Source organism: Carassius carassius, chromosome 36, assembly GCF_963082965.1.
Source record: "Carassius carassius chromosome 36, fCarCar2.1, whole genome shotgun sequence".
NCBI classification, from domain to species: Eukaryota; Metazoa; Chordata; class Actinopteri; order Cypriniformes; family Cyprinidae; genus Carassius; species Carassius carassius.
Genome location: NC_081790.1, coordinates 17,277,881 through 17,300,296, shown reverse-complemented (window position 1 = coordinate 17,300,296; position 22,416 = coordinate 17,277,881). Strand labels below are relative to the sequence as shown.

General features: G+C 36.4%; 2 protein-coding genes across 3 annotated transcripts; both read left to right on the top strand.

Annotated features, from left to right (window-relative positions):
• The first annotated feature begins 1,149 nt into the window (after positions 1-1,149).
• Positions 1,150-8,143, top strand: adra1ba (adrenoceptor alpha 1Ba). Its single transcript, XM_059526560.1, has 2 exons — positions 1,150-2,084; positions 5,974-8,143. The coding sequence occupies exons 1-2, from the start codon at positions 1,157-1,159 to the stop codon at positions 6,528-6,530; spliced, it is 1,485 nt and encodes a 494-aa protein (XP_059382543.1). The 5' UTR covers positions 1,150-1,156; the 3' UTR covers positions 6,531-8,143.
• Positions 8,144-13,135: 4,992 nt separating this feature from the next.
• LOC132117331 (tetratricopeptide repeat protein 1-like) lies at positions 13,136-22,352 on the top strand. Of its 2 annotated transcripts, none has more exons than XM_059526561.1 (8): positions 13,136-13,208; positions 13,750-14,262; positions 14,377-14,437; positions 15,404-15,516; positions 15,904-15,940; positions 16,129-16,277; positions 20,011-20,065; positions 21,884-22,352. In XM_059526561.1, exons 2-8 carry the CDS (start codon positions 13,774-13,776, stop codon positions 22,018-22,020), a joined length of 1,041 nt encoding a protein of 346 aa, XP_059382544.1. In that variant the 5' UTR covers positions 13,136-13,208; positions 13,750-13,773; the 3' UTR covers positions 22,021-22,352. The 2 variants fall into 2 exon arrangements, with proteins under 2 accessions (XP_059382544.1, XP_059382545.1); XM_059526562.1 differs by having other exon boundaries at positions 13,173-13,219.
• The last annotated feature ends 64 nt before the right edge of the window (positions 22,353-22,416 follow it).

Sequence of the window (22,416 nt, the reverse complement as noted above, 5' to 3'; positions counted from 1 at the left end):
TGTAATTTAATTACTCATTTTTTCTTAGTAACTGTAACTAATTACAGTTACAATAATTTTGTAATTAAATTACGTAACGCCGTTACATGTAACTAGTTACTCCCCAACACTGCATATTGGTAACACTTCACTTTATTTTAAGGTGTCCTTGTTACAGTGTAATTATACATTTAAGTACGCATGATATGCATAATATAGTGTTATTATAATACTAAGTATATTTAAAATGTGTTACAAGGGCACCTTAAATAAAGTGTTACCCTTGTTACACGCAACAGGTATTACAAGTAATTATGCATTATTACATGAAAGTAACATGAAGCCAAACCCTAGAATAACCAAATAGCAAGTACATGTAGTTAAGTAATATTACTCAGTACTTATATGTATAATTACACTTTAACAAAGACACCTTAAAATAAAGTGTAACCAACATTTCTTATCTCAGTAGTTAGACTAGTATTTGCAATTTATAAATGGCTAAATTATAGTTCAGTTGAAAATGTGTTACACTTTATTTTAATGTGTTTTTGTTACACTGTTATTATACATGAAGTACTGAGTAATAATAATAAGCAGCATGTGCTTACTATAGAGTTAGGATTAGTGTTTGCTGCATGTAATTAAACATATTGTATTGTTATTATAGACCTATAGTAAATATTTGTAACTTACAACTGAGATATACAAGGATTGTGTTACAGTAAGTTATTATTATATTACTCGTTATCGAAAAACACGCAGATACAGGTAAATTTTGGGAATTAAAGGTTACCACGGCTTGCCATAAATATGGAGGTTTAGAGGCCGTGAAAATAGCCTGTTTGCGAGGTCTCTCCGTTGTTGCCTGTATAGTCTCCGTCGGGGAGGGGGTTTGGTGAATGCAGGAGTGGTCAGAGGCAGATCAGCCGGGAACACCGGGAGAGACACTGCGGAGAACTCGGACAACCACATCTTCAACTGTACTTTATGCAACGTTTACAATTATGCACTTTTCCTATTTAGCACTTGTTGCGCAACAGAGCTTACGGGTCCTTTGAATTTGTCATTTTATATGGCCTACTTTTTATTTTTCTTTGGCATCCAGAAATAACAATTTGCGCTTTTGGCGGTGAATCCTCATCTTACTTTGGTATGGAGGTACTGCAGAGGCAAGATGAGTTCTGATACAGATCATGCCGTGAACTTCTTGAGTAATGCTTCCTCCGAACTGTCCGACGTCTCCAATTCGAGCTCCGCGGGCAACGGGACCGAACCGAGCTCGTTCAGTCTCCGCCGTGCGATACCACTGGGCATGGTTCTGGGCGCTTTTATTGTGTTTGCTATCGTGGGCAACATTCTCGTTATTCTCTCCGTGGTGTGCAACAGGCACCTGCGCATCCCTACCAACTACTTCATCATCAATTTAGCCATGGCAGACCTGTTGCTGAGCACCACTGTCCTGCCGGTGTCCGCCACGCGTGAAATTCTCAACTACTGGGTGTTCGGGAGGATTTTCTGTGACATCTGGGCTGCGGTGGATGTGCTGTGCTGCACCGCGTCCATCATGAGCCTGTGCGTCATCTCCATAGACCGCTACATCGGGGTGCGTTACCCGCTGCAGTACCCAAGCATTGTGACAGAGAAAAGGGCGCTCTTGGCCATGCTGGGTGTTTGGGTTCTTGCCTTTGTCATCTCCATAGGACCTCTGCTCGGGTGGAAAGAGCCTCCTTCGGAGGACGAGACTGTGTGCCTCATCACGGAGGAGCCGTTTTACGCGCTCTTCTCCTCGCTGGGCTCCTTCTACATCCCTTTGGCGGTGATTCTGGCCATGTACTGCCGAGTGTATATAGTAGCCAAGAGAACCACTAAAAACCTCGAGGCTGGAGTGATGAAGGAGCACATGGACTCTAACGAGCTGACGCTCCGGATTCATTATAAAGGCTCTCAGACGCAGGATGACTGCAGCAAAGGCCACATGAGGAGCTCGCTGACAGTCAAACTGCTCAAGTTTTCTAGAGAAAAGAAAGCTGCTAAAACACTTGGTGTTGTTGTGGGCATGTTTATCCTCTGCTGGTTACCATTTTTCCTCGCATTACCCATCGGTACGTATGATGGTTTATTAATTATAACCCACGAAAGACAAACTTGTATGTTCCATATTGTCAACATATAATTTTATTCTATATTATATTCAACATTTTTAAATGTTTTATGTTTCATTTATTTGAGATATCTTGTAAACTGAATTTTACTTGTTGGATAAATTTCGTGATGGATAAATAGCCATAAAAGCTTTATTTTCAGCCTATGAGTGTCCGTGGTGCTAATTGTAAAAGTATTAAATAGCTAACATTTAAATTTGAACACGACAGGTACTACTTTAAACTTTTTTACCCCTAAACTTTGAACAGTTTTTTTCCTTCCAGTTCAGATAATAAACACATAATAATAATCAGATAATGATATGTTAACAATGATAATGATATGTCAGTGTTTTAAAGTTTATAGCAAATATGTTTGCTGGACTTTATATGTGAAAAGTGACATATTTTTCACAGTTTTTGGAAAAACATGGCTTTTAGTCGTCCATTATGGTCTACCAGCCTGACCAAGATCCCCTGGCAGTCCATTTGACCCATCAATAAACCAGCTAGAAATCAGATTTACAGTTCAACATAGCTATAAACTTACTAAGCCTATGATCTGTCCCGCTCTAAAGAACATCAGAAGTGTCCTTGTTGTGGCATAAACGAGTCCCAGGGCATACAGTTTGAGACAGTCTGTGCAGCTGCCCCATTATTTCAGTAGTCTATCATAAGAAATAAAGTTTAACCTCGTTGAATAAATGAAAGACAAACCCATGTGACATGACCACAATAATTCGATTTTTATTAATATTTATTGTAGCATGTAATTACAGCCATTCCTGAGGTGGACGATTAACAGCAGAATTCATGCGAATGATTCTGTCATTAGTTAATATCATAGTTTTAGCAGGGAACCAGGAGGATGTAGTACAAGCCGAGATATTTTGGAGCAAAACGTATACATGCATTACAAGAGACCGCGTCTTAAAATATTATATTTATTATAAAATAGTAAATAATCATGCAATATAATTTTTTAAATAATAGTATCTTTGTATTTTGTTTTTTGTTCAGTAGTTACTACTAAAACATGCAAGGCTGTTACAGTTGAATGAATAGTTGCACAGTCACATTGATAGTGATATTGTTTACAATAATCATGGCAGTGATTTTACAGATTGAATATCAAGATAGTGCCATTTCTGACACTTTAGAATGTGATCCTGTTGCCAGGAAAAACTACACATCTCCAGCTTGAATGCTCCGTTGGTAAATTCATGTTCTGTTTTTGGTAATACTCAAACCTTATTTAAAAACCTCTTAAACTGTTAAAGTTCAATACATTTGTTTCAAATTCTGTCAGGGACAAGAGCCAATGGAACAGACGAAGAAGGTTAATTACAAAGACATAAATCATGACAACACTTTAGATTTTATTTTGCTATATAATCTAACATATGAAGCCTTTACTCATGTGTCATTTTGAATTGCAAAGCAACGTCTGTCATGTTAACCTGACGTGTGGTCATTTAATTCAGCAATAGATGAGACACTACAGAGCCAGTCTCCAATGCTTGCTGGTGAAATCTCCTGGTGGAATGCACTGGAGATGCCAATGTCTTCAGAGCTCTCTCATTCCCAGGCTCACTCCCTGTCTGAACCCAGAGGTTTCTGATGAGGTGTGGGAATATAGGAGAGGTACTTTTCCCACTACAGAAAAATCTGGTCAAAATTTTATCACCCTCCTATATTCACTTTATGACTGAGAAGTTCAGCTCCCAGTGACCTTCTAAAGGGCCATATTAGCAGATGGGCTGATATGTTTATCCTGCAAATGAGTGAAGAAATATTTTGAAGGAAAATATATACCATGTGTTTGACCTTGAGGAGTTAACTTCCCTTCTTTGAGTAGCCTTTGTTTTCATATGCCATGTTATGAATACTGGAATGAACTGGTGTATGAGAAGATTGTCATTTCTGGTTGCATTGCATCAGATCTGGACTTGCTTGAACTTTCAAATTTTTAATCACGATGTGTTTTATTTCCACAGTTGGTTTGTTGAGTGTTGATTAAGCTCAAAAAGCTGCAAATGTTAATTTACTTGCTTAATGTTATAATTAATTTCTTTTCTAAACGGTAGACTCAATGCAGAATTAATACAGATAAAATCAATGACCACTTTGCCACCAGGCCAGATGAGAGTTTATCCGACAAGTGATGTGTTTTCTCAGGGCAGTTCAAACTATTTTTGGCAATTATTTCAACAGACTTTATTTAATCACAGATGAACTAAACAACTAAATAACAAAGCAGCGAGGTTTCTCTAAATGTCAGTCAGATAACAGAACAGAAACCACTTGCTTAAAGTACAAGGTTGCTGCAAGACTGTTTGTTGACTTCTCTTAGTGCAGATTGTCTTAATTTATAGCTGCTCTGGCTGAGAGATGTCCGAGTGACGTGATTTAGTGAAGGAAGAGGCGAGAACATCTTAACGTAATGGAAAAATTCACTTACTAGCAGAGACAGGAGCTGACCGGAGGCCTCACACCTGTGTCTCTTCTTGAAGTGTGATAATGAACCCAAGTCTCATCCGGCTCTGTACTGATACGTACCATAGCGAATTAGACCAAATCACTCTCTTCAGTCATCCATCACGTTCCTGTTAGAGGAATTATTGAAGTACAACATATATAAACTTTTAAACTTTAAGATTAAAAAAAGGAAAAGATTTTGCCTTATTAGTAAGGTCAGAACCAAAAAAGGGTATGTGCTGCACATCATGCATTTGCAAGCAAGTAAAAAAGCTGAATTCCTCAGGGAAGAGTGAGTTAGTAAACTCATGAGTGAAGATAAGCTACAGTCAGAGTCTGGAAAAGCATGAAGGATCTGTGTGAACTTTTTATAATATTTTGGAAACCGGGGGAGTACAGAAACCTGAGAAAGACTTCCAGTTAGAAATTGGGACGTCTAGAAGAGACAAATTTTCTGGCTTTTTTTTCAATAAATAGACAATTGATTTGAGTACAATTGTAAAAGCACTATAAATCTTCCTCATAAAAGATAGATTTTGGAATGTAAAAACTTAAGATAACCATTTTATTAAAAACTTACAGAGTGCTCAGCAAAGAATGAGATATTCAAATGATGCTCTTTATGACAGGATGAGTGTGTTCAAAAAAGAGACTTACTTTTTAAGAACAGGACGGACTTAATGTTGAATTAGAGGCTTATAAATATGACAGATAAAACTTAATTTCTTAATTTGAAACTTAATTTTAACCTTTCAAGTACATATACAGAGCATATTCCATCCAAATAGCAAAACACAGAAATAAGGAATTATATTTCTGCTAAAATTCGATTGTCGAGAACATTTTATCATTATCTAAATTTTATTTAAAACTATTGATATAGATTTATACCAGTTTTTATATAGAGATATGTTTGCCTTCGTGGCACATTTATATGACAAGTAATCATATCGTCCCACTTGCATTGTAAAAATGCATGTAACATCCAATTATAATTAGTTTAAAGCAGAAAAAAAATTCTGACATATTTTAATGATAGTTAATGTTATCCCATATCATTTGCATTATCAAACTGCAAAAAAAATTACATATAAATGAAAATGTATTTTGTACCATTAGTTATGACTAGTTATGACTAATGAGACACACTCAGGTAAATTATCTGTTCACATAGCATTAGATAATTTGGGAGGCATATGTTTATTGTCATTAAGATCAAAAAGATTTACAAAAATCTTAATTGTTTTGATTCTTTATTTCTGTAGTTTACATGTGCGTTGATAAAGGCTGCCATCTATTGGTGAAAGATGAAAAAGCATTGTGCATGCAGATTTATTTTACAAATATTCCCTTTTATGTCTCATGTTTTTAGGGTCGTTTAACACCAGTTTACGTCCTCCTGAAACATTCTTCAAAGTGATCTTCTGGCTGGGCTACTTCAACAGCTGCCTGAACCCCATTATTTACCCCTGTTACAGCCGTGAGTTCAAGCAGGCCTTCATTCGGATCTTACAGTGCCAGTGTCAGCAGAGGAAACAACAGGGATGGAGGGCATACAACTACCGCGTCCAGACGGCCTCGGCCAACCAGGTCTACACAGACACCAGCTCTATTTGCATGAATGGCAGTCAGCAGACCCTGGCACCAATGCAACCCAGCCCAATGTTATTCAGCAGAGTTGGTGGCTCTCGTCCGGCATCAGGCCTTCTTCCAGGCTGGGGCCCCTGTACCTCCTCTTCCTCTTCCTCCTTATCTGGGAGCCCTTCTCCTGGTAAAATGAGAGCCAGCTCTAGGGCGACGAGTCCTTGCAAAAGTAACAGGATGGCTTTGCTGTTATCCAGTGGGTCCCAGCATGCCAGTGGACAGAATGGGAAGCGAGAGACAGAGCATGGGCTGATATCTAGACACACGCCTGAGACTACAATCTAGATTGATGGTGATATTGACTTTCATGCCAGTGATTTCTCTGTCTCACAGATCTTTCTGGATGGATCTGATGCAGTATTGTAGAAATGAAATACATTGAGAATCGTCTCATGCATGTCAGCATTGTTTAATTTGAGTCGCAGTTTGCTATGTAACAAATAATGAACAGTCAGCCGGTAATTACCACAAAATAAACCCCGCCCAGGTGATTAGGATACAGATGCAAACAAGTAAATAAATGGGCATGAAATATTGGTTTGAGTTGATATTATTTTATCTGCATATTCTTAAAGCATCACTAAGAAAAAAAATTGTCCATACAAATCAACTGACATAGCAAAAAGTTAAACACTGCAACAACAGAGTAATATTTTTAACACTATTTTTAATCTGAAAGCTTGCAGTTGACAACTAAGATGCATGACGGAGGCAGTTGCGTATGTGTAAAACGAGAGAGAATGAGTCTGGGTTTTATATTAAGAAGATTGACTGGGTTGTCATGCGTGACTGAGTGAATAAGTGCAACTGTTCCCACTGCCTTGGTTCCAGAAGTATTTTTACTTCTATTTTCCCATAGAGAGTTTTATAAGCATAAACCAAACAAACCAGCTACGAGATGAATCACAACATTACAAACTTTGATTTAAAGCAAAAACATATTTGTAAATTTGTACAAGACTCTGTACTTTAATGGCTTCAGTGAGGAAAACAGTCATATGAAGTATTGGAAAATTTTATTCATTTAAAGGGATAGTTCACCCAAAAATAAAAATTCTGTCATTACTCACCCTCATTTTGTTCCAGACCCATAAGACCTTTTTTCATCTTCAGAACACAAATTAAGTTTTCTTTTGTTGAAATCTGAGCGCTTTCTGACCCTCCATAGACAGCAATGAAACTGAAACATTCCCAGCCACAGAAGGGTGGTAAGGACATTGTTAAAATAATAAGTGACATCAGTGGTAAAATTGTAATATTATGAAGCTACGGAATTCTTTTTGTGCACAAAGAAAACAAAAATAATAACTTTATTTAACAATTCTCTTCTTCCGCATCAGCGTCCGCCCCCATTCATGAGAGAACCGTGACACAACAGGGTCAGAAAGCTCTTAGATTTCATTAAAAATATCTTAATTTTTTTTCTGAAGATGAACAAAGTCTTATGGGTTTGGAACGACATGAGGGTGATATGACAACATTTTCAAAATGGGGAAGTTGTGGCCCAATTGTCAGAGAGTCTGACTCATAACCCAAAGGTTATGGGTTTGAGTCTGGGGGGTGAATGTAAAGTGCTCTCTCCCACCTTCAATGCCATGATTGAAGTGCCCTTCAGTTCCCTTGAGCAAGGCACTGAACCCCCAACTGCTCCCTGAGAGCTGCAGCAAAAATGTCTGCCCACTGCTGTGTGTGTGTGTACACTTTGGATGGGATAAATGCAGAGCACTAATTCCAAGCATGTGTCACCATACTTTGCCACTCTTCACTTTCAAAAGTTTTGGCAGTGACATAAATGTTGTGTTTCGCAAAGCTTGCTGCTTAAAATATTGTGGTGTTCATTCACATTGTTTCTAGATTATTGTGAAGATAATTTTGAATTATTATTTTAAATACAGATTATTGTTTGCATTTTAAATAATTTATTAAAACTTAATTGGCCAAAACATTTACTTTTCAAAAAAAAAGGAGAAAAAAAATCACTGTTTTTTGATCCTGACACAAAATAACCAGCTAACATTAATTGACTAATCATATCAGCAGCAGCACATGTGAAAGTGTGTCAGGTGAAATCACTATCATACTAAATAGATTGTAAGAGCAAATTAAATGCTATAAAAGAAGGGGAGAAGCACTTCCAATTACTGTGTTCTTGTTAGCAAAGGTTACCTCCAATCATCATTTGTCCAGTCATCATTTATTTGCATCAAAATGGCATCACATGCAAGGAAATTGCTACAAATAATATTGCACCTAAAAGAACCATTTACTAGATCATTAAGAACTGCAAGGAAAGAGGTTTGACTGCAGTGTAGAAGTCTTCAGGACGTCCTCAGGACCATCTCCTCCTGAGGAGTCAGCTACAGAATCATGTTTCCAGCCGTGCAGAGCTTGCTCAGGAACGGCAACAGGTTGGTGTAAGAACATCTGCAAGAACAGGGAGGCCAAGACTTTTTGGGACATATGGAAAATTGATTCTTTAGAGAAAAGGTGAACGCTACCTTGAGTAGGACAATTTGGATTCGTCTCCTCCTTGTCATCCTATAGTGCCATTTTGGAGAGTAGCCTACATAATAAGTAAACAACATATGCTGTTCTATGACAGCTGCACCACAAGGATATGTTTTCATTCAGATTACAGATGACGCAGAATAGCATACGTTGTTCAAGTTCAGTGAATACCCTCCAAAATGGATGTCCTTACTACATTTCTGGACCTTGATCTTGGTGATTAAACTGCTGTCAATGGGAGGGTCAGAGAACTCTCAGAATTAATAAAAAATATCTTAATTTGTATTCTGAAGATGAACAAAGGTATTATAGGTTTGGAACGACATGAGGGTGAGTAATTAATGACAGAATTAAAATTTTTGGGTGAACTAACCCTTTAATGAAATGAACATAAAAAATAACTTTACAGATTTACAATGTTAATTATTGCATAAATGCATCATCGCAGTCTGTGAAATAGATGGGTTGGAAATTTGAGGTTATTTGAAGTCAGTTATTTTGAAAATCACTACTTTTTCACCTTTAACAACATCAGTAAATATGTAATAGTGTGTAAATACTGTTTCAATTTGTAGATCGTGAAGAGTCTATATTTGGCCTGTTTGACTATAAGTGGCTTTGATTGTAAGTTTTGCATGAATAAAGGGACCAGCTCTGCACCTGGACTTCTGTGCAAAGCTGTAAGCAGCACTGATAAAACTCAGTATGACTTGCTCACTGGTCTGTTCACTTTATTTATTTAGTTCCCTTTTTAATCTTCATGTTATTGTTCAGGTTGTGTCAGTTTTATAATAATGCTTATTGGACTGGTCAAGATTATCCAGGTAGATTCACAGTCAGAGGTAAATCCGTGACACCTAATAATTTCCAGATCAAAATGTGAGGGGCTTGAAGATGTCAGATGTCTAAACTGATTTGGGTTTTGGGTCATTACAGCACACTTGTAACAAATTAATGGATGGCATGAAAACTAAGGTTTGACAATTTAAGGAACAAACCAACATTGTGTGAGCTCTGAACCAGCAAACTGGTGTAAATCTATTGTACAACAAGACTTCGTACTGTGGTCATTGGTTCTACATTTACTGTTTGATTCAGTGGATGTAAAAGTAAAATATGTTTCACTTTCAATTTAACTCAGCCTTGATTTGTTTGTTTTGTGCAGCCAAAATGATTTCAAGGAAAACATCAGTGCTTTATTAGCAAAATAATGCGTGCATTTCTCCCAATATGTTTTTCTCCTTCACACTTGTACATCTTTTTTACTAAGTGGACCATATCAAATTTATCTCTATATATTTAGTGTTATATCGTGCTGTATTATATAAAGACTTGTTTTCCTTTCTCTCAAGATAAGTGCATAATGAAGAAATAAATTTCATTTATTTTCAAGGCCCCTGTTAACTGTGTTCCTTTTATATCCCTGTTATATGTAAGTGCCCACCTGGCATATTTAAGCTGATACCTTTGGAAAATATATTCAGGGATGTGTATTAGGATTTTTTATATACTACAAGTCCTTTTGCATCTGTGATGTTTAGAATATGGACAAAATATTTACATGTAAACAGAATTCAATATCCAAGCTGATCATATTTCAAACTGTTTCATAATTAGACATTCATGCTTGTGCAGAACTCACTATATCTCCTATTATTCAGATAGTTAGAGTTAGTTAGTTAGAGAGTTCCTCTTTTTTGTTTTTGTATAGTTAACTTCAAAAATGTATATATATATATATATATATATATATATATATATATATATATATATATATATATATATTTATATTTATATTTCAATAATTTTTTTTTTAGAAACATTACATTTTCTTCATTCTATCATATACATGTGAATTACTTGTGGATGTTTTTATCATCTGTTTGGACTCTCATTCTGATGGCACCCATTTACTGCAAAGGATCCATTGGTGAGAAAGTGATATAATGCTAAATGTATTAAAATCCGTTCGGATGAAGAAAAAAACTCATGTATATTTTGGATGGTCTGAGAATGAAGAACATCTTTGTTTTTTTTTTGTTTTTTTTGTGTGAACTATTGAAGGTATAGCTCATGCAAAAAAGAAAATTCTGTCATTAATAACTCACCGTCAAGCCGTTCCAAACTCGTAAGACCTTCTTTCATCTTCGGAACACAAATTAAGACATTCAAGGTCCAGAAAGGTAGTAAGAACATCATTAAAATGGTCCATGTGGCATAAGTGGTTGAACTGTAATGTTATGAAGCTATAAGAACACTTTTTGTGCACGAAGAAAAGAAAAATAATGACTGTTCAACGATTCTTCTCTTCCGTGTCAGAATTCGACGTGTTCACAACAGAAAGACGCATGCATTCTGATGTAGAACCCAAATGCGATGCGGCTTGTTTGCAAAGAGAGGAATGCACACACACATAGATATGTGAATATATATATATATATATATATATATATATATATATATATATATATATATATATATATATATATATATATATATATATATATATGTATTATTTTATTTGTGTGTTATTAAAGTTTCTGTGATTTGCTTCCATTGGATAAACATTGCAAGTATTTCTGGCAGCTGCCCTATTTAAGCTAGCAGTGTTTGTAATGCTTTGTTTGTTGGTGCATGTAAAGTTTTTGTGTTGCTTATTTTCCCTGGATGTCACGTTTGCCTCTATATTTAAATACCACATGTATCACAAGACCTTGCATGAGCATAGCAGGATGTCACACAGACTTTAGGGAAGTCGTGGCCTAATGGTTAGAGAGTCGGACTCCCAATCGAAAGGTTGTGAGTTCGAGTCCTGGGCCGGCAGGAATTGTGGGTGGGGGGAGTGCATGTACAGTTCTCTCTCCACCTTCAATACCACGACTTAGGTGCCCTTGAGCAAGGCATTGAACCCCCAACTGCTCCCCGGGCGCCGCAGCATAAATGGCTGCCCACTGCTCTGGGTGTGTGTTCACAGTGTGTGTGTGTGTTCACTGCTCTGTGTGTGTGCACTTCGGATGGGTTAAATGCAGAGCACAAATTCTGAGTATGGGTCACCATACTTGGCTGAATGTGACTTCACTTTCACTTTTTCACTTCAGACTTCTGTTACTATCTTGGCCCTCCTCTCACCTTTTATTTTCACTGTTGTCAGTGGAAAGGTGAAGTCATACACTGAAAATATATGTGCTTGTTATATGGGTTTTAAGAGTGTTTTTTTTTATCAGTGGGTTTTAAAATCTTTTGCTATGCCAGGATTTACCAGGTGTCCCAATGGCGAGCCAGACACAAAACATAGCTGGACACATTATGAGCCAGAACTGTGTATCATGACATTCTTTTAGTTCCTCAACACATCAAGCTGCCCAAGTGAGAGCTCAGAAGTGTGAGAGAGAGGAAGACTGCCAAAACTCAGACTGGCTTCATATTACTATTCCTGTTCTGCTGGCCTCATTTAAGCCCTATTGCACATGCGCTCTGGGTCAAAAACAAAGCCCTGCATACTAACTGCACAAACAATGAACAATGTGGCCCATACAAAACACTTCCATTGCATCCAAAATACTGAAGGGGTGTGGAAGTGTTTGTTATACTGATATTGGAGCACTGATGAAAGTTTATATTACCAATGTTAAATGCAAACATATTGCTTTTTACTGTCACAGCTTGATCAAGAAGAAGTATGGTATATATAATGTACTAGATCATTCAATAAAATAATTAATGTGCTAATTGAGATCATTTAGATCATTTATTACAACTAAACTTTTAACAAGCTAATTACTTTTAATTGTTTCCTGTTATGTTAAAAAAAACAATCAATCAGTAATTGTAGTAATTTTCTCACTTTACCTGCTGTCCCTTTTTGGCTTATATGATGATTATTTTTTCATTAATAAAATACAAAAATATAAATCATAACATTTTATTCACTTACTTATTAGTTTATTTACATTTAATTCTATCCCGATATTTAAAAGGCATTCAGTAGTAAATAGTAATTGACTGACTTTACCTGCTTTCCGATTTTTGTTTATGTACAGTAGCCTATATTAGCAATTTATTAAAAAAAAAAATCGTAAATCTCAAACATTCTGTCATTTTATTAATTTCCTTATTTATTTACCTACATTTAATTAACTCTTGATAACCAATAATTTGTTGCACATAATCTGATATCCCAATTTTTTTTGTTGTTGTTCATAATAATTAATATTCGTAATGATGAAGACAATCCAGATATATTTTTAGGTTTATCTTCTGGTGATTTGTTACACTTAGATAAGCATTAATGTATTATGATATGTAAAATGAAATGTTTAACCACTCTACAAAACACAAATAACTATTCTAGTAAGCAAATACGAACTCCTACTACATATCCCAGAATCCTTTTCTACCCATGCATCACCCAGTGAGTGATTAACCGGAAGAGACGTGATGGCACATTTCTAGAAGGTGAGGAAGAGGTACTGAGTTATTGTTTTCATCTAATATGTAGCGTCTAAAATATCATTTTCATACTGCTTGTAAATATCAATGCAAATGAAAATTAAGCTTTTAAAATAATTGGAAACGTGCTTGCCAAGTGCACAGCTTATGACGTTAAATCAGTCTTTTTAACACATGTGCTAATAGTATGTGTTTACTGATGTTAATTGTTAATGCAATCTACAACATTCCATAGTCGAATATTGTTATGATTTCTGTTTTTTATTTAATACCTGAATGCAGAAACATTTAGTATACATTAAGTATGTTACGAGATACATTAAATCTAAAATAAGAAGGACATGTTGATGACAATAGGACGAGTCAAAACCAGTTTATTTTAGACTTATTTCATACTTACTTTATATGACAGTCATAAATGAAACGGGCATAGTGTCATTTTATTCAAATAGCCTAAAAATGTATGATCATGCTAAATAGTTTTGCAGTGTCGGAGGTGAATATGACTTGAGATCATTTACATCTACATTACTTAAATACTGTTTAGGTTGTGGTGACAGCACAGCTCCAGATGGAGACGGAGTCTGAGACGCTCTCAGCCGCCATGGCTGACACCTTAAAAGTGTCAGAGAGCAGAGAAACCAGCACAGACCCTGAGGAAGACTGTTTTTATGACTGTGAGGACACGTTACCTGGAGAAGTTAAATGCACAGAGAGGGAGCACATAGACAAAATGGAGTCAGATGACAGGACAGAAAATGAGAGAGTAGAAAACATGGATGATGCTGACAGGTTGTGTTTGGATAACACGTCAGAAGAGGATTCTGAAGGGCACGAGGACAGTTCGGATGAAAAGAGACATGACTCATTAACAACAGACCTGGATCCTGAGAAAGACAGTGAAGGGGAACAGGAGAAATGGGACAGTTTTGTGGAGAGCGATGAGCAGAGAGACGCCGACTCTGATTCAGAATTTAAAGAGGAGACAGTCAAGGTGAAGGAGTATGATGAGGAATACCTGCGTGAGCTGGAGAAAGACCTGACGGAGGAAGAAAAAGAGGTGAGCAGAGGTGATCAGCCAATTATTAGTTTGTCATGTTCTTCAAAATCTACAGTTCTGAAAATATATTTCACACCATATGATATTCTTCCTTTTTTTTTTTTTTAATTACAGAGCAGAAGAAAGGAGAGTTTAGAGCTGAAGGAGAAGGGCAACACACAATTTAAGAGTGGAGGTAAGATCCCACAGTCAGGGATAAACGGGATTCCTGCTCTTTATCCATTCAGAATAGTTTATAAAATATTACATCATATATATTCAATATTTATCAACCCTCACGTTGTTTACCTGAATTATTTTTTGAAGAATCTTTACGCAGCTCTTTTTAGACACTGACACTTCATAATCTGTCAAGCTCCATAAAAGATGAAAAAAAAACGACAACAATATTAAAACTTAGTGTAGGTTGTCTGTACAACTTGTGCGCTATAAAATACTGTTCAAACATTTGGGATCAGTAAATTTTTTAGGTATTAAATTTATCAAACGTGACAGTAAAGACATTGATAGAATAAAAAAAAACGAATTTTTATTTCAAATAAATGCAGTTCTTTTAAACTACATCATCATGGTTTCCATAAAAAAAGGTTTTGCTGGGTTTTTTTTAACATTAATAATTAGCTGTGCACCACATGAATAAATTACATTTTAAAATATATTAAAGTAGAAAAATGTATTTTAAATTTTAATAAAATTTCACAATTTGTACTGTACAATAAATGCAGCCATTGTGAGCATAAGAGGCACTAGTCAAATCAGGGGTCTTATGATGGCACGCCAAAATGTAAATAATTGTCAATACACAATACCGTGAAAATCTGTGAATAACAACTTGATTTTAGCCTGTTCCTTCCCAATTATATCATATAACTTGGTATGTAGTTGACATTTATAATTTTTCTGGTGTTTTGATGTGATCAAAATGAAAAGACCTGCTTGAAGATTCTTCACAAAGTTTATGTGCAACATCAAATACACATATATACTTGTTTGGAACAAAAAGAGAGTGAATAAATAATGACATGTCATTCATTTTAAGCTTAACTATCCCTAATGTTTACCGCACTGAGGCGCTATCATAGATTTGAAAGGTTGTGTTTGTGAATGAGCTTCTGACCTGTCGTTGTTTCGTTGTTTTCAGAGCATGTAGAGGCTGAGGAGTCTTACACTGCTGCTCTGAAAGTGTGTCCTGTGTGCTACAGTAAAGAGAGATCCATACTCTTCTCTAATCGAGCTGCTGCACGCATGCATCAGGTGAACTTTTGGGTGTTTTGTGCAGATACAGAATGTATCTTTTTTTTCAACACATTTTGTCACCGTGAACTATTGTTTGTTTAAATGTGCTCTGAATACATATAGTGTTTGCTTACTTTACCACACCATATAAATATTGCATTATGTATGTATATAATTATACAATGTTTTTTTTTTTTTTTTGCATAAGCAAGAATCGATGACTTGATGATTTAGCATTTTAGAATATGTTGGAAGTAGTCCAAAGTAATAACATTTGATACAATCATTACTTTGAGTGCTCAAATTAGATTTTTTCTTCTAGTGTTTTTGTACATGATTATCCAACTATTCCATTATTTAGTCATAGTTTTGCATAATAACTTTACTCATCATTTTATCTGCCAGGATAAAAAAGACAGCGCTATCAGTGACTGCTCGAAAGGTGAGAGAATATCCTGCACACATTGTGTTCTGTATCTAGACAATGTACACGACTCACAACACACTATTTTTATGTTCTGTCTCTGGTGTATATCTTAATTTCCTTTTCCTGTAGAAATGTATTTTGACATTTGAACTGCCATGACACAAAGGCTTTTGAGACAATGTGTATTGTCTTGCCTTCCACAGCCATAGAACTAAATCCAAATTATGTCCGTGCCATTCTGCGCAGAGCAGAACTCTACGAGAAGACGGACAAACTTGATGAAGCTCTAGAGGACTATAAAACTGTCTTGGAGAAAGAGCCGGGCATCCCTGCAGCTAGAGAGGCCTGTATGGTGAGTGTTTCTACATCAGCATTTCGCCTTCAAGGCCTCCACTAGCCACAACAACACTGCTAGTTACTGTTAACTAAATATTAGGGTTCCCAAAGTGATTTTACATCACTTTCTATTTATTAATGATTTATCAGGTTATTAAAAATATCGGATAAATAATTTTTATAACTTGGCATAACTAGTAGTAAACATTAGGGATGTCAAAATGGCTGAAAAACTCAATTCGAATTTTGTACTAAAATATTATCAAAATTCTAATTAAAAGGCATAATTTCTGCTAGGGAGAGAAAAAGCTTTTGGCTTCTCTCCTGAGGCAACAAGAGGGCGCATCGAGCAACATGTTACTAATGCACGTTTCTTCAAAGCAATAAAATAACACAACTATTTTTGAAAAAAAAAGAAGTGCATAATGTTTAAAATAATGTTTATAAACCATTTAAAATTAATTATGTTGCTTAAACAATTAGAAACAAAACAGCATCATGTATGTACAGTTCCTTCTCAAAAAATTAGCATATTGTGATAAAGTTCATTATTTTCCATAATGTTATGATAAAAATTAAACTTTCAAATATTTTAGAATAATTGCACACCAACTGAAATATTTCAGGTCTTTTATTGTTTTATACTGATGATTTTGGCATTCAGCTCATGAAAACCCAAAATGCCTGTCTCAAAAAATTAGCATATTTCATCCGACCAATAAAAGAAAAGTGTTTTTAATACAAAAAAAAGTCAACCTTCAAATAATTATGTTCAGTTATGCACTCAATACTTGGTTGGGAATCCTTTTGCAGAAATGACTGCTTCAGTGTGGCGTGGCATGGAGGCAATCAGCCTGTGGCACTGCTGAGGTGTTATGGAGGCCCAGGATGCTTCGATAGCGGCCTTAAGCTCATCCAGAGTGTTGGGTCTTGCGTCTCTCAACTTTCTCTTCACAATATCCCACAGATTCTCTATGGGGTTCAGGTCAGGAGAGTTGGCAGGCCAATTGAGCACAGTAATACCATGGTCAGTAAACCATTTACCAGTGGTTTTGGCATTGTGAGCAGGTGCCAGGTCGTGCTGAAAAATGAAATCTTCATCTCCATAAAGCTTTTCAGCAGATGGAAGCATGAAGTGCTCCAAAATCTCCTGATAGCCAGCTGCATTGACCCTGCCCTTGATAAAACACAGTGGACCAACACCAGCAGCTGACATGGCACCCCAAACCATCACTGACTGTGGGTACTTGACACTGGACTTCAGGCATTTTGGCATTTCCTTCTCCCCAGTCTTCCTCCAGACTCTGGCACCTTGATTTCAGAATGACATGCAAAATTTGTCCAAAAGTCCAGTGCTGCTTCTCTGTAGCCCAGGTCAGGCGCTTCTGCCGCTGTTTCTGGTTCAAAAGCGGCTTGACCTGGGGAATGCGGCACCTGTAGCCCATTTTCTGCACACGCCTGTTTCTACTCCAGACTCAGTCCACTGCTTCCGCAGGTCCCCCAAGGCCTGGAATCGGTCCTTCTCCACAATCTTCCTCAGGGTCCGGTCACCTCTTCTCATTGTGCAGCGTTTTTTGCCACACTTTTTCCTTCCCACAGACTTCCCACTGAGGTGCCTTGATACAGCACTCTGGGAACAGCCTATTCGTTCAGAAATTTCTTTCTGTATCTTACCGTCTTGCTTGAGGGTGTCAATGATGGCCTTCTGGTCAGCAGTCTTACCCATGATTGCGGTTTTGAGTAATGAACCAGGCTGGGAGTTTTTAAAAGCCTCAGGAATCTTTTGCAGGTGTTTAGAGTTAATTAGTTGATTCAGATGATTAGGTTAATAGCTTGTTTAGAGAACCTTTTCATGATATGCTAATTTTTATAAAGATAGGAATTTTGGGTTTTCATGAGCTGTATGCCAAAATCATCAGTATTAAAACAATAAAAGACCTGAAATATTTGTAGTTGGTGTGCAATGAATCTAAAATATATGAAAGTTAAATTTTTATCATTACATTATGGAAAAGAATGAACTTTATCACAATAATTTTTTTAGAAGGACCTGTATGTATGTATGTGTAGTTTAATACAAAGCAGCAAAAAACAATCACAAAGAGAAATTCTTTTCATTTAAAAACATGAGATGCAGCGGGGTGCAGAAAAACGCTTGTGCACGCCGGGAGGATTATCGTGTGTGATTATCGCCAACATTTAATGCCTTATGACTAAACAAAGGGTGCCAATGTGAGTGTGCACACCAGCACAAAAAAAACGCGAGGCGTAAAAGCATCATTTAAAAAAAAAACAACACTTCAGTCTCGTTTTTTTTGGTTTGATGTGCCGTGTTAAAAACTGTCCGGCCAGTGAGATTGCTGCTTTTGTTCACGTGCCTGGAGCTGCTGAAGTTACAGTAAAACATGACTTGGTGGCGCTCAAGCACAAAACGGTCTTGCCGAACACACATTGATACTTAATGACGAAGAGGAAGCAAGTAGACGAAGAAGAAGCATCGAGGCAAGATGAATGTAGAGCTGCTGTTCTCGTTGGTGTCTGAACACAAAGAGCTTTACGACAAATGTGACAACGACTACACAAAACTTGATAAGAGGGAGTTGTTATGGAGGGGAATTTCGGAACAAAAACGATTCGATGTGTACCGGGGTATTTTTCATTAAGTGCCATCTAATGTCAGGGAGTGAACTTGCATGTTCATTCGGCTCATCTAAAGTCTAAAGTCTCGAGACATGTTTTTTAAAAGTTGAACTTACATAAATTTTCCATGGCTTCCTAAACATGCTGAAAGTCTGGGATTCATGGCACCTTTTACTGGCCAAGGCCCACCCATGAGGCCGTTTGAAAGAAATGTCAAACAACCAATCACAGTTAATTTCATTCAGTCACATTTCGGTGCATGCAAATGTCGCCACAATAACATACCTGTGTGTAAAAATTTAGGATGTATTTTAAAGATTCTATGCCACAAACTTTAAATATTTCACATACTTTTGAATATCCAGCGTTTAGTTGATTCTGATAAGTACTCGTCTTCACAGTTGTAAACACTTCAGTTTTCTTCTTTCGTGAGGGGGTTTTGCGCCACGACATTTTTGTTTCCAGGCGGAACGTTAAAGAACACGACACACACGTCTCCCGGAAATCCTGTAGAATTCAACCAATCCAATGACGACTTCGACACTCCTGAAGTGTTTCCACTTTTGTGTCCCATATGCATTAGACGTTTAGCCAACGGTCCGTGGGCATGACGACTGAGGCTGAGTCTAGCTGAGGCCCCCTAGTGGGCCTAGGCCCTTTCTTGAGAGCCACTGCTCTACATGATTATCATTAAAGCGATTGTTCACCCAAAAATGAACACAAGTTAGGAAATTTTTAATGAAATCCGAGAGCTTTCTGACCCTCCATAGACAGCAATGCAATTTCAACGTTCAAGGCCCAGAAAGGTTCAAGCCCATTAAGGCTTGAATATGTCCATAATCTAATGCATGTGTTGCATTGTCATTTTAAAATTGTCTGATAAATTTTTATATTTCACGATCTCAAATCGACAGCCTCAAATATGGTGTTTTGTGCACAATGAATGAATGAAAATGTATACTGGTTTGAAGTAACATAAGAATGAGCAATTGAACCTGATTGAAACTTGAGAAATGAAATTGAAACTTTTTTTTTTCTCCATTTGAGACTTCATTGTCAAGACACCACGGTAGAGTCTAGAAATTTCTCTTTCTATTCCTTTTTCACAGCGATTGCCACGGCAAATTGAGGAGCGAAACGAGAAGCTGAAAGAAGAGATGATGAGTATGATTATTCTTATAAAAAGTGTATTGTGATTATTTTGTCTTATATTACAATTGTGATATAACATTTCATGTCATATAAAAACATCTTCTATTGCTACCTCTGAGACCTCCAGACTAAAAACAGTTTTTACTGCTAAGGAAAATATGATAATTTTGAAGCAGTTCAAACTTGGGTTCACTCTTTATAAGAATCAACTAACACTACAAGTTACAATACAAATATTGACATCTTAAATTCAGCTTTCAGTGTTCACACCCCCAAGCTTTTAACATATCAAACAAATCCTCAAGCTTTTATTTTGGTGATATCTGTAATATTAGTGAAATGCAATAAACTTATGCATGTGTGAATAAAGTGAACCTAGAACACATTGTGTTCCCAAATGCACATTAAACTCACACCGCTTACAGAGATGAAGTTTGTGAGAAGAAAGCTGCTTTAAGAACACAATTCATTCTCACTACTATTATAAGCTGCATGCAAACAAAATTAATACAGTGTTGTGCAGCAGACGTAATATAATTGCAGCGTTTGATAATCACAATATTCTGAATACTTCACCACATAAAAGTACATGTAAAATCCCCCTAAAATATGAGTAAATATGACTACACTGTAATTTAGCAACACTCATGAGGCTACAGAAAGGGTGAGTGCTTCAGTGCAACAGTCCTGTTCATTTTGAAGGTTGTCTGGATAATATATGTAGACACAGTTGCTATTATGCATATTGCTCTTAGAAAGTTCTAGTCTGATCCATTAATTAGTATGTTTCAAAGAGTCCTTTCAAACTGAAGAACCTTGGATTAAAAAAGCCCTTGTTGCATAAATCATATCTAATGCAGTCTTCCTGAATTTTAAATTTCCACTAGACCATAAATTGCACTGCATTTAGACAAAGGCTTGTAGCTGTCTGACTGTCTGATTGACTTTTTTTTTTTTTTTTAGTAAAAAAATGCTTCATAATAAAAATATTTATTATTAGAACATGCATCTACTTTTCTGTTATTTTAATTCTTATGTCTTATTTTATTGGGTCAAAAAGCTGAATTATAATAAGCAAAAATAACATTAATAATAAAAGTGATATAATAATAATAAATTAAATATTTATAAACTTAATCCTAATGTCTAAGGATTATTTTAATAATTCAAAGCAACAATGGTTTATATATCAATTGTCAGACAATGAAGCATAAATACATTGGTATTAATATTGATCATAAAGATCATCTGATCTCTAATTAAATAGAGAATTCACATCTGTTTGTTTCTGTAGTAGACATTTAAAGCAATAACTAAGTAGTGTAACATTGATTTGTACGCTTTTCTGGTTTTCCATTACTGGTTAGATGTTGCTGCACTATCTCAGAGCACATGCTGGTATTGTCTGTTTCAAGGTATCATTAATAAATGTTGCAGCCACTGTATGTTTCCTCTAAGGATCAGATTTCCAGTTTGAGGTAAAGACTGTTGCTGTCAGGCTGATTTCCTGCAGTTCACAGTGAGGGTGTGGCTGCTCAACACTTCATATTGATCTCGCTGCAGTCCAGTCACAGAGACAAAGCTCTCCAACTCTTCAACATTTTTTCAGACCAAGGACCCCTTAGTGGTAGTGAATTTGAAGCAGGGAGACTCCTCTTACATATTGCATAAAATTGAGTGTTGCATTTAAAGCCTAGCCTATGAAACAGCACCATTTAGTACCATATTCAAGCATTCCCACACTTTGTTATAAGGCTTAAATTGATTGCAGTTCTAATAACATGTTCATTATTGATGTATTATTTATTTGCCATCTCTTCTTCTTATCAGGTAAGCTGAAGGACTTGGGCAACATGATTTTACGACCCTTTGGTCTCTCCACCTCTAACTTCCAGGTCAACCAAGACACCAACACAGGATCCTACTCCATTAACTTTGTTCAGAATCCCAATAACAACAACAGATAGCTGTTCTGTTTCATTTTATAGAATGGCACAACTGAACGGCCCTATTCAAACGTCTGCTCACTCTCTTGACTGTTCAATCATATGCCCAGTCTACACTAATTCATTGATACAAGTAATGTAAAGCTGTTTTTCCATTGACCAGTTAGCTCATGTCAAGTGGGTTTTGGTCAAGCCTGTATTATATAGATATTCCGTTTTTTGGCATGCCAGAATGTTACATTGGCTGTGAAGCTGGTGTCAGTGATCCAGACGGTCAGTCATGAGGAACGAAATAATGGGCCTTCATCACTGTGTTCACATTAAACCAGCAGATAAGATCTGTCTGCATTGTCCATTGTGTCGTTTCTTGGATGTAATTAATACAGCATGATTTATTACTAAAGAAAACACAGAACA

What these genes read in the sequence shown, in the direction of transcription:
- adra1ba (XM_059526560.1), top strand. Translation starts at nt 1,157, where the DNA reads ATGAGTTCTGATACAGATCATGCCGTGAACTTCTTGAGTAATGCTTCC. An exon ending in TTTCCTCGCATTACCCATCG is followed by an intron (nt 2,085 to 5,973) that starts GTACGTATGATG and finishes TCATGTTTTTAG; the next exon opens with GGTCGTTTAACACCAGTTTA.
- LOC132117331 (XM_059526561.1), top strand. Translation starts at nt 13,774, where the DNA reads ATGGAGACGGAGTCTGAGACGCTCTCAGCCGCCATGGCTGACACCTTA. An exon ending in TGACGGAGGAAGAAAAAGAG is followed by an intron (nt 14,263 to 14,376) that starts GTGAGCAGAGGT and finishes TTTTAATTACAG; the next exon opens with AGCAGAAGAAAGGAGAGTTT. An exon ending in CTGCTGCACGCATGCATCAG is followed by an intron (nt 15,517 to 15,903) that starts GTGAACTTTTGG and finishes TTTATCTGCCAG; the next exon opens with GATAAAAAAGACAGCGCTAT.